At 49.2% G+C, this 17030-nt stretch overlaps 1 protein-coding gene across 1 annotated transcript in view; it reads right to left on the reverse strand.

The window, feature by feature from the left end:
- LMCD1 (LIM and cysteine rich domains 1) overlaps nt 1-17030 on the reverse strand; it is a 58093-nt gene that overhangs the window by 18910 nt on the left and 22153 nt on the right. Inside the window, exons 2-3 of the mRNA XM_068559252.1 lie at nt 10612-10700; nt 3371-3626 (exon numbers count right to left, since the gene is read on the reverse strand). Coding sequence (XP_068415353.1) covers nt 3371-3626; nt 10612-10700 — 345 coding nt within the window. The remainder of the gene's footprint in view (nt 1-3370; nt 3627-10611; nt 10701-17030) is intronic.

Below are 17030 nucleotides of genomic sequence, written 5' to 3' on the forward strand. Positions count from 1 at the left end.
GAGAATCTCTCAGGTGTTTCTCCATGAAGCTGACTAAGGTCATGTTCCCAAAACCTTTAGCAAGATGCCTTTTCTAGGATCAGTTGGAAAGATTGGTTTAGGTTTTAAGTTTTTCGTGAGAAACTTTCTGAATCATTTGGTGCTTTGCTGTCTGGCACAGCCATACTGGCTGAAGAGGTTCCTGGAACCAGGCTTTTTCAGGAGAGAAATCAAAAGAGCAGAGAGAAAAGTGGAGGAGAAAGATGCTCTTTTCCCAGGGCTGGGCAGTGGGACACACAGACTCTGGAGTCAGAAAACCCAGGCCTGATTCTGCGCTTTCTGATTCTTCTCCAGCTGTCAGACAAAGACAGCAAATGGGCTTCACGTTCCATGTTAATCCTGGTCAATCATGGCAGCCTGGAGTGCTGTGTTGAGTAGGATTCTGAGGCCCAATGAGGGCTCAGTGGGAGACAGTGCTCTGACTGCCATGGGTACGGGAGCAGAGGATGGGGTATGAGTGAATGCCAGCCCTGCATGCGCACCTCAGCAGCTTCTGTTTGCTCTCCTGTAAAATGGGGGCAGGAATGCACCCAGCGCACAGGGAGTGGTGAGGTGTTGATATCTTTCATATACAAATACTCCATGGATGCTGGTTCCCTTCATCTTCTCTGTCTTGCCTCCCCCCACATTCCCGGCTAGCTTTCAAAGACCCATTCACCTCTCTGAGCCTCAGTTTCTTCTTCGGTAGATGAGGGTGATAATAGTACAGCCCTAACAGTGTTGGAAAATCAGGTGCGATTGTGCATGTGTAGCTCTTAGCGTAGTGCCTGGCTCATAGTAAGTACTCAATACATACTAGCAATTAGGTTTATTGTGACTTTAGTCTTTGAAGGCTTAAGCATTTCTCTGGCTTTTGTTCTGGTTGGGAAGGGTGACAGAGAGAAAGATGCAGTCCCATTTCCAAAATATAATCAGCCCCGATCACTTGGTAATTAAAAAAAAAAACTCGGAAGGGTGAGTGGGAAGAGAGTCGTCCAGTCTCAGAAATGCGATTTGCTCGGGCAGGCCAGACGCAGGGCAGACAGAGGGGCCTTTATCCCATGCGGTTTTATGAGCCGGCATTAATCACGGCCCGACGATGCCTTGCTCTGATTAGTCTGGGGCTGAAGCGTTTGGGGTTTTCACCAGTCAGTTCCTGACGCCCACAGCTGGCTCTTTTATGAGCTGCTTGCTTCAGTTTCCACTGACATCTTGGAGACCCACTGATGGCTCACCCAGGCCCGGGTGCTGGAGGGCAGGCCCGCGTTCGGAACCACCTGGCACTGCTGCTATTCCGTGGCCCCCGACCTGCCCCTGGCTACCCACTGGGGCTGTCGAAGTCCAGTTCAGCATTCTGTGTTTCCTCACACGTAAACTAACCCTCACCTCACAGGGTGGCCGAGTTCATGCAGGCTGAAGTGTTCTTTTAAAATATGCGTCTCGAAAAGCAAAGCTTTAAAAAAAAAAAAAAGAAAAGAAAAGAAAAAAAACTTTGCCTCTCTTCACTTTATCTAGAAGGGATTTTTTCCCCCCCTCTTAAGCTCCAGCTTAGCACTGTGCTGCTCGAACCTTCTATGGTGAAGGATCAAGGTTTGTTTGGTGTTTTTTCCACGGATTGCAGGATGATTTGCGGGCTCAGTGCATGTGATGAGAATGTAGCTCAGGCCACATGAGGTTTCCACGTGAGGCTGACCACGCAGGAGCTCTGCCAGCCATCACGCACTTGGATGTCAAGTGCCACAGAATTTTCCCAACATTTATTCTCAATTTCCGTGCTTCCGATTGTGGACCAGTCACAAGGATTCTGTGGGGCAGTGCCAGCCCACAGACCACACGTGGGGTGTCCCTGGCTGGGAGGCGACGTGGCACAATTACGCCTCAAGCCGGCTGCGTGCCCTGCGCAGCGTAAGGCGAGGGACGAGACGGTACACGGGACAGGCACGCGCGTGCTCTCGTGGGCCTTGCTTCACTCCAGTGTAGGGGAGAGGTGATGACGAAGCACAGACACGCGTGAGCCAATGACAGCTCGAAATAAGAGCTTCTAAAGAAACCATGGAGAACTGGGAGAGAGAAGAAATGTAGTAGGGAGGTGGGTGGCATCTTCCACAGATCGGGTAGTGAGAGACGGCCTGTCTGAGATATGACTGGCAAAAGGAGCCAGCCATGCAGAGAGCCGGGAAAGGATGTTTCAAGGAGAGGGAACAGCATGTGCAAAGGCCCCGAGGAGGGCAAAAGCCTAGAGAGCCCAGGCCTGCCGTAGAGTGGTCCAGGGCAGGAAGGTGGAAGGTTCATTGCCATGCAGGGTACTCTGTGAGGGGGCGTAGCAGGAGCTGTGGGGGGAGCCTGCAGGGACAGGGACACACGGGTCTCGAAAGGCTCTCCTTTTCTCCCAGGAGAGATGGCATTCAACGTCAGGCTTGCATCTCTAACACTGTAGGGTTTTTTTAATCTCACTAACCTGTAGAAATCAGCTGGGTCCTTGCTACTCCAGGTGTGCTCTGGGAGCCGGCAGCACCGGCATGACCTGGGAGCTTGGCGGGACTGCAGATTCTCAGAATGGCCCTGAGCCTACTCGATGTGTTTCTGCGAGCTCTCCAGATGGTTTATACGCTTGTGGAAATTTGAGGGGCACTGGTCCGCTGCTCTGGGTCTTGAAGGGGGCCCACATGGGGTATTACCTGGGGCTTCGTTTAAATACTCGTGTCTGATAATTCTGATCCTGCAGTCTGGAGCGTCCGATTTAATGGTCTGGGGTGAGGCCTGTGCATGGGGACTTTTCTTGGGTCCTTTTAATGGGCAGCCACGGGGTGACCTTGTGCAAGTCACCTGCTCTCTCTGGGCCTTGTCCTTCTCTGGGTGCCTCTTCCCTAGGGTTGTGTAAAGCCAATTTACTTCTCTCTCCTAAGCGCAGGAATTATGGAGAAGAGAGAAGTGTTCCTGTGCTCTCCCCAAGACTTGCAAAGGGCACATCCCAGGCCACTTTGAGGGAAAATGAAGAACTTATGGATGAACATGAGCACTCTGAGAGTTCTGAACAATAAACCATCGTCTGTTCAGAAGTGGGGAACCTAAAGGGAACCATGAGCAACCCTGTACTAGAGCTGGAAGGGCCCCTTAAAATTCACATGAACACCTCTACCCATTTCATGGATGAGGAAAACTGAGGCCCAGACAGTTTTCACTTCAAGATCACAGAGTGAGGCAGGGGCAGGTTCGAAACCATAGCTATTTTCCTACCATTTTTGCAACCTTGCCCTCTTCTTACCTTGTCTTTGACATCCAGGAACCTATGGCATGGCTCCTATTTACAAGGGTAGGGAAACAACCACTTGGTTGCAGGAAGCTCTCTTACCAGTTTCTGGGTGACTCCAGGGGGAGCCCACTCATAGGTGATGGTGTCAAAGGTGGGATCTTTCCCGGTGGCAATGGGGTTGGTCATGATCATTCGGTTCCTCTTGTAAATCCGGATGCCGTCCCCGCCTTTCACTCGGGCCGTGAGGGTGGAATACTTGGAGTCCATCAGCAAGCGGCCAATTTTCCGATCATCTTCCAGGTCCGAGCTCAGGCAGTGGTCCTCTTGACTGCATTTGCATGACTTGCACATTTTCCTGGGGGGTGGGATGGGGACAAGTGAGATCAACCTCCAGAAAAGAGAGGCAGAATCTCCCGCTGGCAGCACCTACACTTTGGAAAGCAAGCTCAAAGTTTAACTTTAGTAACTTGAAAAGGTTAGCAGCAGACAAATGGTAACCGGAGACCAAAAGGCCTTTGAGATCAGAAACTCACGTCTTCCTATCAGTATGTCTATCTGTGGGGAATGTGGGTATGACTTTCGTGGGTAAAAAGAGCAGCACATTCTTCCTCTTGGTCATTGGGGTGGCAAAGGCTGGTTCATCACTGGAGATGTTCTACAGCAGGAGTCTTCACAGCCTGTGGGCTACACCCGGCCCACAACTTGCTTCTGTAAATAAAGTTTTATTGGAACACAGCAATGCCCATTCATTTACATATTGTCTTTGGGCGGCATTTGGGCAGCAACAGCAGATAAGTAATTGCAGCAGAGATCACGTGGCCCACCGAGCCTAAAATATCTACTATCTGGCCCTTTATTAAAAAAGGTCTACTGATCCCTGATCTAAAAAACTGATGAAATTGTCTCCCAAGATTCATGAGCCTCAGAGCTTCAGCAACTTGTAAACTCTTTAGCACTCATCCTGAAGTTAAAATACAGCTGGAAATTTTCTTCAAGAAACTGGTGGACAGGACCTGGGGGGAAGGGAATGAGTTTAGGAAACCCCTCGGGCTGGAGAGATTGATGTCCCTTGCCAAGGCTTTGTCCTGGGGCTGGGAAAAGAAAAAGCATCCTGGGGAAGCTTCACAGTGACTTGAAGGCTGACACTTCCCTCTGACAATTAAAAACAAAAGCAGTTGGCTGCTTTGTGTCCTGCTGTTAAGGTTTAGATATCCAGAGGGTTCCCTAGTGTGAGAGGAAAACTGCTCCCCTCCCTTCCTGGCCGTGTCCCCTTAGGCGTGCTGCGTCTCAGATGCTGGAACACACGTGATTTAGAGCTTGTTAGGTCAAGTGAGCTACATCGAGACCTACCGCGGGATGGGGCAGGCCTAAGCCAGAGACATGTCAGGGCAGTTTCATGAGCGCTTCACAGCCAGGCCTGCCTGGAGGAACCCTTCTTTTCTCTTCTAAACTCAGGAGATTGATGCATTTAGTCATTTAGCACAAATTTTGACTGTGGGGCTACCAGACGCATGCCTTGATGGTCTACATCAGTGGTTCCCAACCAAGGTCAGAACTGTCCCCAGGGGACATTTGACAATGTCTGGAGACACTTTTTTTAAAGAAAATTTTTATTGGAGCATAGTTGATTTACAATGTTGTGTTAGTTTCTGCTGTAAAGCAAAGTGAATCAGTTATACATATACATATTCCACTCTTTTTTTTTTTTTTTTTGATTCTTTTTCCATATAGGCCGTTACAGAGTATTGAGTAGAGTTCCCTGTGCTATACAGCAGGTTCTTATTAGTTATCTATTTTATATATAGTAGTGTGTATATTATATATAGTAGTGTGTATATGTCAATCACAGTCTCCCAATTTATCCCTCCACCCCCTATACCCTGGTAACCATAAGATTGTTTTCTACATCCATGACTCTACTTCTGTTTTGTAAGTATGTTCATTTGTACCCTTTTTTTAGATTCCACGTATAAGCAATATCATATAATATTTGTCTTCCTGTGTCTGACTTACTTCACTCAGTATGACAATCTCTAGGTCCATCCATGTTGCTGCAAATGGCATTATTTTGTTCTTTTTTAAGGCTGAGTATGGAGACACTTTTGATAGTCCCAGTGGGGTGCTATGACGTCTATAGCGTAGAGGCCAAGGGTGCTGCTAAACATCCTACAGTACGCAGGACAGCTCCCTCCACAGCAAAGAACTATCCAGTCCCAAATGTCAGTAGTGCTGAGGTTGAGAAATCCTAGTCTAATATGAAGAGAAGGAGGCCCCATCACAACCTTCAAGGAGACTGCAGTTGGGGTGGGAGAGGGAGAGAAGATCAGGTGGAAACCATAACACAAGGTAGACTCAGGTTGGGCCACGTGGGAGTCACATATGCTCTGGGGGGGTTCTGCTGCCTGGACCAGTTCCCCCAGGAGGTCAGGATGTGGCCCAGGGAAAGGGCTCAGCGGTGATGGAGGTCAGCAGGCTACAGAAGGTTAAACACATTTCTTCAGTGCAAGGCTGCTTCTTGTTTTTAACGCACGGGTGTGCAGTGTGACATTAAGGGGCAGAGAAGGCAGCATTTCCAGCGTTATTTGAGGAGAAGCTTCCACTCCAAGTTCACATTCAGTGGGCTGCCATTTGAGACATGTTAAAATCGCAGATCTCCATGATAATTCCAGAGAAATCATCTCTAAAGATGAATAGGACCCTAAAGACGGTACAGGGCAAAGGCAAGAAGGCTTTTCTTTTCGTTCTCATGAGAAAGGGTTGCTTGTTTTATGGAACTGGGGCATTTTATTCATGACCCAATAATATTCTTTATGAGCCAGTTATGGAGGAAACTGATTCTTTTTTTTTTTTTTTAATTAATTAATTAATTTTTATTTTTGGCTGTTTTGGGTCTTTGTTGCTGTGCGTGGGCTTTCTCTAGTTGCGGTGAGCAAGGACTACTCTTCGTTGCGGTGTGGGGGCTTCTCACTGTGGTTGCTTCTCTTGTTGCGGAGCACGGGCTCTAGGCACGCGGGCTTCAGTAGTTGTGGCACGTGGGCTCAGTAGTTGTGGCTCGCGGGCTCCAGTGCACAGGCTCAGTAGTTGTGGCGCACGGGCTTAGTTGCTCCATGACATGTGGGATCTTCCGGGACCAGGGCTCGAACCCGTGTTCCCTGCATTGGCAGGCGGATTCTTAACCACTGCGCCACCAGGGAAGTCCAGGAAACTGATTCTTTAAGAAGACAGGTGAGGGCACTTTTGGTTTATGGGGCGGGGTGAGGGGGGCAGCAGCAGAGCAGGAAGCGGAGAGAGGAGGACGAGGAAGGAAGTGGAGGAAAGCCCAGTGTCCAACCGGGTCCTCTGACGTCCCCAAACCTTCCACACGTGGAAGTGGGGGAGGAAGCTGCCCTTTGCTCTGTTGGTTCATGTAGACGCTCAGGGTGCTGTGCGAGGCGCTGGGAATGCAGAACGCTTTGAAATGGAAAATGCTGACAAATAGATGTTCTTTGAGATTGTGTCCACGTTATTTTCCCTTTCTTCATGCTCTTCATGTCACCAGACACGTTTCTGAGACTTTACAGATGAGGAGGACACCCCCTTGGTCCCACCCCGCTCTTTCCAGGCACCCAGATTGCAGGGGACACAGACACGTCTGGAAAGATCCTCAATGGTGTCACAACGGCCATTTCTGCAATCTGTCGCGGGCAACCTGGAATTACGGAAATGGCACGGCCTTGGGATCTAATCCCAGCCTGAACACTAGCCCACCACAGACCCCTGGCAAGTTTCTTATCTGTAAAATGAGAGGGTTGGTCTATATCAGGGGTTGGCAAACTACAGCCCACTGGCAGAATCCAGTCCATCACCTCTTTTTATATGGCCTGTGAACTAAGAATAGTTTTTACACGGTTGAAGAAAATTCAAAAGAAGGTTACTCTTTTGGGGCACATGAAAATGATGAGAAATTTGAATTTCAGTGTCCCTAAATAAAGATTTATTAGAACACAGTCACATTCATTCATTTACGTATTGTCTGTGGATGATTTCCTGCTCCAAGGGCCACGTTGAATAGTTGTGACAGAGGCCACGTGGCTTGTGAAGCCGAAAACGATTACTATCTGGCTCTTTAAAGAAAGTTTGCTGACCCCTGATCTAGTTGATGAGTTTTCAAGCTTTGCTGCACACCCGCATCACCTGGGGGAGCTGTGATAACTTGGGGATGCCCCGCTTGGCCCCCGCCAGTTAGATGCATGCTTCTGGAGCGGGATCTGGGCCCGGGCACTAGCGACCCTGTTCCAGAGGGGATTCTCATGCACCCCAAAGCGCGAGAGGCACGAGTATGTCCCTTTCAGGACCTGAGGCACCTCGGGCTGACTTTCTGTAGGTTGTCACTCCAAAAGCGCAGGAAGCCCAGCTATTGGGTTACTGCACAGCCACCTGTGAAGATCCTGACCCTGGTGAGAGGAGCAGAAATAACGTCAGAGGGGTGCCGCGATGAGGAGACTGGGGGAATCTATCCGGAGAGACCCCCAAAGGATGTAAAATTTTGTAATTTGCAGAGCCAGTGGTCTCCCTTCCATTTTTCATAGTATGTCCCTTGCTTCCCTCAGATCAGGTTTTTTTTCCCTCTACTCACTGAAATTGGTGTGCCTTTAAAAAATAAAGCTATTGGGCTTCCCTGGTGGCGCAGTGGTTGAGAGTCTGCCTGCCAGTGCAGGGGACACGGGTTCGAGCCCTGGTCTGGGAGGGTCCCGCATGCCGCGGAGCAGCTGAGCCCGTGAGCCACAACTACTGAGCCTGCGCGTCTGGAGCCCGTGCTCCGCAACGGGAGAGGCCGCGACAGTGAGAGGCCCGCGCACCGCGACGAAGAGTGGCCCCCGCTCGCCGCAACTAGAGAAAGCCCTCGCGCAGAAACGAAGACCCAACACAGCCATACATACATAAATAAATAAATAAATAAAATTTTAAAAAATAATAAAAAAATAAAGCTATTAGAATGATGCCGCTGCTGCTGCTGCTGCTGAATCTCTGCGTGCAGGAAGAAGCCTTGCCCTGGGCTCTCTCTGAAAAGCTTGGCCTTCTGGAGGCCCGCTTCCCTCCGCCCTGTATGGCAGCTCAGCACCCTGTGAGGCTGGCCCCTGCGGGCAGGGAGTCCGGCATGGCCATTTGGAAAGCGGGATGCTGAAGGCTGCTGGGGGGACCTCCCCTGACATTTCCATGATATGTTTGTTCTGACAGTCTGCTCTTGTCTCCACTCTGTACCCTCCTCTCTAAGTAATTCTACTTATTCTGTGCTGCGAATATGAAGACCATTCGAAGTCTACTAACCACGTGAATCCGTAATTGGATTCCAGACAATTTGCCTGAAACTATGGAACTGTAAAGCTGGAAGGGGATCCTAGGGTCCACTAGCTCCAACCTTCCCATTTTTCAGATGGGAAATCTGAGGCTTAGAGAAGGGAAGTGTCTGTCTTATTCAAGCAGAGTCAGCACATGAATTCTGTCCTGTGATTATTAGTTAGGAAACTTTCCCATGAAACCAGACTGGCTGCCACTCTGATCCTGTAAATATCTTTCAAACTACTGAGAACATGAGAACTGAAGCATAAAAACGGTTTGACACGGTTTCCCTGCTAAGGTTCTGCGATCTCACTGCTCCACGAAGCCTCAAATTTGGGTCCCTATTAAGGTTGCTCCAAGGTGACACTGGATAGGCAGGACCTAAAAGCTGCAGTCTGTGTTTCTCAAGGACAAGTTCACTTGACATTCAAAGAACTTGTAGGATGATGAGGAAATGGGATGAAAACAATGCTGAGAGGTTTCTGCTCCTAGCCGAGAGGAACAGTGTCCGGAATTGCCCTCCTGCCATAAACAACTAGGAAACCAGACAAAATATATCAAACACCCATTTTCAGATGCCAGATAACAGCGCGGGACTGTGGTCCTTGAGAGAATGGAAACATTACTGCACTGACGCCATGTGTGCATTTAGGGAACATTATCCCTCGGCTCCAAGAACTCTTGAGGGAGGCATCCTCGCTTGTCTTCAGAGAGCTGATGAGGGGCCAGCCTTGTTCTCTGACACCCTGGTGGCAGATTCAGGACCAACGGGGTGAAATGATAGGGAGGCGGACTCTTTTCAAGGCCAGAAAGAGCTCAAGTGGCCAAAATAGATGCGTGGGGAGCTCTTCATCCTGGAAGGACATCCTAGCTGTGGGAAGAATCTGTGCAGGGGACGGGTGTTGGGATTGGATGACCTTGACGGTCCCTGGCGTCCAGAAGACCATATGAGCTCGTCTGAAGTGGGGACTGCCTGGGAATAGCGTCAAGGAACAGTCTTGTGCTTGGACCACAGTACTGCATGCAGAATGGTTGACAGCATGGGATGGGGCTTCCTACAGACCTGAGTCCGAATTCTGCCCTCTGGTAGCCGTTCCCCCGTTCCCCACCCTCAGTTTCCTGATCTGTAAAGTGGACATACTAATACCTCCTGCTTAGGGTTATTTTAGCATTTAAGTAGAAAAGATGTAGCTCAGCTCAATAAGTATTTTTTGTAACTGCTATCTCACAGTGGAAATCAACTTCTCTGAGACAAACATCTCCCCAGTTTTGTTCTTCCACTGAGTGCCCAAGGCAACCCTCTGGCAGTGGAGACAAAAGCTCCTTTTTAGCTCTCGTGCCCTACAGGGCTTAGCCTCTCTCTCCCAGGGCTGCAGGGACGGTCCCCCAGGCTGTGCCCTGCACACCTCCAGGGCATACGATCCACACAGATGGTGATGCGAATAGTGCCCGGGGATTGTGCAGAGCGGCAGCCCTACCTCTTGTTTTCAGAGTCCTCAATGAAAAAAAGAAGAACAGCGCTGGGAGTCCACGTGCAGCAGGATCTCACAGCCCTCCTGCCTGGATGTGAATACCAGGTCCTGGTTTTTAAGTACTGTGGACTACAGTGACTTTTATTTCTGTCCCAGGGGCACTCTTTGGTCAGAACCCCAGGGGGATGATGGCGCAGGACGGGGAGATGAAGCCCATACACCAAACCCCAGGACAGACGGGTCTGCCCGGCGTGGACCAGGCAACCAGCTAACAACTGTCCACCGCTTCCCAGAGCACCCTGCCGGGCTGAGCGTGGCCGCCTCCACCTGGAAATGGTTTATAAAGCCCTGAACGCCTTCTTCATCTTGGCTCCTCAAGGGCTTTCCTGTCATTTCTGAATTAAGCCAAGCAAGAAGGCATTCACCCCGGAGCCAGTCCACCAACAACACATGCATCCTAAGCAGTCCCAGCAGAGAATGACCAGGGTTCCCAGAAAGGACAGCCAAGAACTGAAGGCAGGCAGAGCCTCTCCTGACAAACTCCGTTACCTCCATGAATGTGGCTCGAAGCCCGAACACGTCCCCTTGCATCTCAGACAAGGCACACCTCTTGCTGACTGCTGCTGGCCCAGGGACATCTGGAAAAGGAGACAGAAAAGAGGGTGTTTTCCTTCCAAACGTCTTGGACCGGGGATGCTTGACCTCTAAAGACTTGGCACGCCAGCAAAGCGATTGTGTGGGGTTCAAAGGTCTCGAGATGAATAAGCCATCACTTTACTGTTTACCAGGAATGGAGGAGCGCAGTCGGGAAAGTGGCCATGGGGTAGGCAAGTGTGGAAGGGTGGAACTTTCCCAGTAAAAATGCCCTGGGGCTCATCCGCGCCTTCCCCCACCCTCACCCACTCCCCTGATCCACTTGTCACTGGAATGGAATCTTCCAGTGAGTGCCTCCTCTCTCTCATTTATTTGTGATTTATTGATAGGGTGTGATTAAACCAAAGCTACAGGCACAAACAAAGGTTCATGCTGCCAAATGTTTATAGCTCAAAGCATAACTTAAATATTTTGCTAAATCATGGAAAATCAGGAGCATTTGAAATCTGGTCGTCTTTTGGAAGGAGAGCAACGCATGAGACAGGTTTTATTGTTCGTTACCAGCCAAAGGTAACCAAAGTGCATTGGCTGCTGCTGGCTGATGTATTTAGACCCAGCTGGCTCTCAAATGGGGTCTTCAAACCAGCAGCATCACCAGAAGCCTGCAGGAAACACCCCCACCCATGAGGGTCCCAGCCCTTTTGAATTAGAATCTGCACTTTAACACAGTTCCCAGGAGATTCACATATGACGTGAAACTTGGAGAAGCAGTGGGTTAGTCTATGGATCTGCCAGCTGAGAAATTGACCTGACTGTCCACTGGGGGTGGGCGCTGACTTGGGATGGGAACCACATGTACCAGAAATTTATCAGAAGCAGTGTTCCATCAACTTGTAAGATAAAGGGATAAGCTTCTCATTCAACAAACTATTGATTCATTTAACCATTTATTTAGCATCTGCTATGTGCCAGGCACAGGGATACATGGTAAGACTCGCGGTGCCCTAGAGGAATGCACAGTCTAGGGGGAGATGGAGAAACACATACTTATCCCCTCTCCTGGGAAGGGATTAGTTTGAGGCAAGGACAGCTGCCTGTTGTGTAGTAGAAAGACATGGACTTTGGAGCCTGAGAGACCTGGATTCCAAACCCAGCTTCGGGACTTAACAGCCGTGTGGCCTTGGACAAACTGAGCCTCAGTTTCCTTACCTGTCAAATGGGTACAGAGATGATGCATGTAATGTGCCCAGCCACCTTAGCCACTACAAATGGTAGCTGCTATTATCTTGCACACAGACTTTAGGAGCACAGAGGAAGGTGTTAACCCGAATGGGAATTCCAGAGAGGCTTCTCAGTGGCGGTGACTCAGGATTGGGGCTGTGCAAGGTGAGCAGGCAGAAAGGGAGGAGAAGGAGGTCCTAGCAGAAGGAGGAGGTATGCAAGGGCAGAAGGGTACAAAAGGGCTGGATGGGTAGGGTGTCACAATCTGAGCATGCCCTGTGGGGCATGACACCTCTACCCTCTCTGCTTGTAAGCGGGGAGAAGACAAGTCGTGAGGCCGTCCTCATTGCTAGTGTCAGAATTCAAAGAAGGACATAGGAAGAAACAGTTATCCTTCACAATATTTCTCTTCTCCCGCCCAAGTCTTCCCGCGATAATACCCAGCTCCACACCTCCTGCTTGCTGACTCTTGTTTATACCACGTCCTCAGACACTTCGCCGTTCTGTCTAATACACCTTCACAGCCTTGGGAGTAAAAGCCATGTGGCATGTATTTGAAGGGATGCATGTTTATACTTGTGCCTATTCAGTGCTAGATTCATGTTAAAATGGAAAACCAAGACGATGCTCACCACCGTCTCGTGGAACTTTCATCCGTGGGCGGAACTTTGCTCCCTAAAGCTGTTGGCATAGAAGACCTTGCCTCTTGTTCCTGACACGCTGGATTCTACTAGCTGAAATACAGTGATCCCATAACACTTCACGTTTAAGTGATTTGAAGTTTTGCGGGGAGGTGTATGTTTCATGAATCAGGCTTCATCACTGGATGATGGTTTTAGGTTTACCCGGAGGCAGCAAAGCCTGAAACAGAAGAGCTACGTGGGAGAATTTCCTAAGTGGCATATCACCCCGCCCACTGGAGCACTGTTCTTCTGACGACTGTAGGATTTAACAGCCATCCTACAAGGGGATTAGCCCTGATGCTTGGTCGGGAGAGCTGAACTGCTGGCTCAGGGTTCGGTTTAGATGCAAGGCAGCCCAGTACAGCCGAGCTCGGGCCCGTGGGTCGGGGGGCTGGTCCTCTGGTGTCAACTCTGACATTTATTAGCTGTGCAGCTAGAGGCGAGTCGTTTCCCTGCCCAGCCCAAGGTGGTCCTCTGGGAAATGAGAAAACTGGCCTGGATCAGGGTGGCCCATATCCTGTTGTGTGGAATCCTCGTTCTGTGGGCTCTTACAAAGTGGCTTATGGCGGAGGTGGGAAGGATTATATGATCAAATAAAAATGGTGGACGCTGGATAGACAGGGGCGTCCAGCGCCTTTCAAGAGCTAGCTTGTGACAGAGGCAAGAAGAGAGATAGAGAGAAGGCAGCTGTTTCAAGTCAAGAGGTCCGGGCTTCGGGGTCAGAGGTCTGGATTTTCGTCCCAGTTTTGTCCCTTTCTTCTGCTGGACTTGGGCCAGTGCCTGCATCGTGGAGGCTGTTTCTTCATCTGTGTCATGGGGACGATAAGAACCACCCTGCCCCGTGGAGTCACTGAGAGGGTTCAATGGGCTGCCGCACGGAAAGGGCTTAGCATGCACTTATCATGCACTGAGTGTTTGCTGTTGTCAGTATACCTCATATAAACATACTCTGAATCAGATGTTCTCAAAAAACTTTTTTTCCCAGCTGCAGAGTTCTAGGCAACTTCAGAGGAACTACTTTTCTAACTGCACACCCCATATACTTTCTTATTGTCTACTTTGTTTCATGATTATAAATGTTGCCTCTCTCACTGGATGCAGGAAGCAGGGTTGGGCTGAGCCTCTGTCCTGCTAGTGGGCCGGTTTCCATGGCAACAGAAGTCCGTGGGTGAGAAAAATAAATAGCCTTGCAAGGAAGAAACCGATTTGGGCCATCAGGCCGCACTTGCTGCCGGTTTCCTGGCTGACAGTTTAACACAGTAAACAGCCATTTGTCCACTACGTGCCATTCACCAAGGAGGCAGACAGACCCAGCTCTCCCCGACACAGAAAATGACCCTCCTGTTTATCGACGAGGGGGAAAACATCAACCAGAACAGGTGTTTCAAATGAGATATTCCGGTTTGTAAACAGTGGGTTTCTCTGATGTGGATGCCGTCTCAGATGAAAGACGGCAAAGTGGCTCACAGTAGCTGAGAAGACGAGCGCTTTAAAGGAGCAACCACTTAAAAAAATGGGTTCTTGGAATACAGCATCCATTCTGTCCTTTTTCCCGAGGGGAGGATAAAGCGTTTGGACAATTTTCTTTGGCTCGGGGTAGTAGGATGTGGTTCATCTGAGGCTGTGGAACTGAATGGTGTCGGGGGCTTAAAAGGACTTGGATGAGCCCAGAAGCCCCTGGGATACAAAGGGTGGGGAGCGGCAGGGTCTCCTCCCTCCTCGAGCATTTACCTTCAGTGAACCCCAAGGGAAGTCTGAAAGGGGAACAATGCCACCGAGAGCAATGGGGGGCTGAAATGAAGGGGAGCAGAGAAGGGCAAGGGTGAGATGGAGTTTCAGGACGAGCATGAGACTCGGAATTAGAAAACGGGATTCTCCTCCAAGCCCAGCTTCTCTCTCTCCTCGTGTGACTCAGTTTTCTCCTCTGGAAATGAGTTTCCTCTGCCCTTTTTGCCTCAATAGGACTGTTGTAAGCATCATGTAAGATGGAAAGGTTGTTTGTGAAGTGAGGTAAGTATTTACCATTGTTTAAAAAAAAAAAAAAAAGTCCAAAACTTGGATGGAAGGCAGAAAGGTGGGTGGCACATCCTTCAATGTCATATGGTGGCAGTATGACATTTTCTCCACCCCACCCCATCCCTGCAAGGATTATCTAGAGAAATTTACTTCTTGCTATTCTTAGACTCGGTGAAGTTCCATGTTAACGTGTAGATTTTTGTCCAGTAGAGATACCAGTACAAATAGTTTTTGTCCTTTTGAAAAAGATAACCCCAAGGGTTATGGTTGATTGTCCTGTAGGACATTAACTAGTTATACATACCTAACCTATCAATCTTGTCCTAGCATTAAATTGCCTGGGAACCCCTAACTCTTCAAATGCTTTTTGAACTGCTCTAAGTAGCTTACTGGTTCCTTCATTATATAATGAGTTGAATATAATCTTTGCTAAGCTTCATTTTATAGTTGCACAAGAATCATGCTTTTACCTTTTGAAAACTGTATCTTAACACCATCACATGCCCTCCTGACTATCCATGGGATTGATTTCTGAGCTGGGGTGTTCTGAACTGACACTAAATTCTCTTCCAAGCCAAGTATTCCGACTTGTCTTTTACAGGTAAACTCTATAAGCATACCTGTGTTACTGGTCAATGTGCTTTGTTACTTAAAAACGTCCCTTTTCCCCCCGGGGGTTCCAGGAGAGAAGGTGTAGAGATGATGGAGATGGGTGGGGGAGGGGTGAAGTTATGAGAAGGTCCAGAAGAGAGCTGAGATCATATACAGAAAAATGATCCCGAAATTACCTGACTACCCTCAACAACCCCAAAATAAACACAGCTCGACAGTCCACGAAGTGATTTCACTTCACAAAAGCATTCTCTTCCTTAACGATGGTGACAGCCCTGTGAGGTGTAGTCATTATTCCCAGTCAACAGGTGACGTCGGCCCGTGAGTCTGAGAGAGGACAAGCACCTTGCCTCTTCAGAATGGTCTGGACCGGAGCCCCTCTGGGAAGGGCGGTCTGCTTAGTCTGTCCTTACGTGTATTACAACTTTAAGCAAAACTGTTTTGTCTTTCCTAATGGTTATGATTGTAGCTAACATTGATTGAGTACATCTTAGGTGCGGGGCGTACACCAAGCATTTTCGTAATATTTCATTTAAGCTTCTTGATGAACCCACCAGAGAGGCACTTCTAGTAACCTCATTTTCAGGTGAGGAAACAGGCCCAGAGAGGTTATGCCTCCGCTTTGAGATCCAACAGCCAGTAAGTGATGGAGCCCGGGAGTGAAACCAGGCACAGGTGTTGCTTCTTTGCTATGCTCTCATCTACTGTTCTGTGGCGCTTTCCACCACAGGTGCAGCACTTTAGAGTTTATAAAGTGTATTCACATCCCTTATCTCACTTGGTTTTCACAACAACCCTAGGATGTCCGTATCTTGCATTTGGCTCAGGAGAAAAACAAGCTCACAGAACTGATAGGCTGCGCTGCTCAGGACATGATTTCACACTCATGTCTTTGGAATCTAGATCCTGTGACTTCTTACCACACTGGGCGTCTCCAGACCCCAGACAGCCTCCCACGAGCCTAGCCTTGACTCGGGGCCTCGGACCACTTGGGTCCAAGGGGGTGGGCAGTGTTTCTGGACGGATGGGAGGTCCTGGAAGGGTTAGGGGCAAGGGTAGGACAAGGTCATGATCACCTTGGTTCCAGGATTTCTACCAATTAACCCTGTTCTGCCAAATAAAGTGTAGATGCTCAAGGCAACAGACAGGCTTCAGTGGGAGAGGTGGCAGCCAGAGGAGAAAGAGAGTCAGAACCACGGGCAGTGCCTATGGGAGAGAAAGCCAGACCCTGGCTTCACCTAGTTTATCTGCCCTGCCCTGGAAGCCTGAAATGACTGCTGGTCACGAATGCATAGGACCAGGCCAGGGAGCTGGCACTCACTGAAACTCTGACTGAAGTTTGCATTTTAAGTTAACCCATGCACTATAGGCAATGTTAAGAAACCTTTTCTAGATATTTTGGGGCCTGTACACTGACTTCTGTAATAACTCACATAAATATACAATTACAAATGCAATCCATGCCAGGAAGGAGAAAAGGCATGTGCCATGAGATTGTACTTGAGTAGGAGGATTTGACCTAGTGTGTGTGTGTGTGTGTGTGTGTGTGTGTGTGTGAAGTAGCGCTTCTCAAGTTAATCAGACACTCTGATTAGCATACAGATCACCTGGGATCTGGCTAGTGTGCAGATTCTAGTCTAGCAAGTCTGGGGGGAGCCTGATATTCCATAGTACTCCCGACCTCCCAGAGGAAGCCAATGCTGCTGGTCTGGGGACCACACCTTGAGTAGCCAGGGACTCCATCAGTGGTTCCCAGACTTGTCTGCCCATTAGCATCACCTGGGGATCTTTTCGCACTTCCAAAGCCTAGGCTGAATCCCAGGGCAGTTTAGCTCCAGTCTC

The sequence above is a fragment of the Eschrichtius robustus genome, chromosome 12 (genome assembly GCF_028021215.1).
Source record: "Eschrichtius robustus isolate mEscRob2 chromosome 12, mEscRob2.pri, whole genome shotgun sequence".
NCBI lineage: Eukaryota > Metazoa > Chordata > Mammalia > Artiodactyla > Eschrichtiidae > Eschrichtius > Eschrichtius robustus.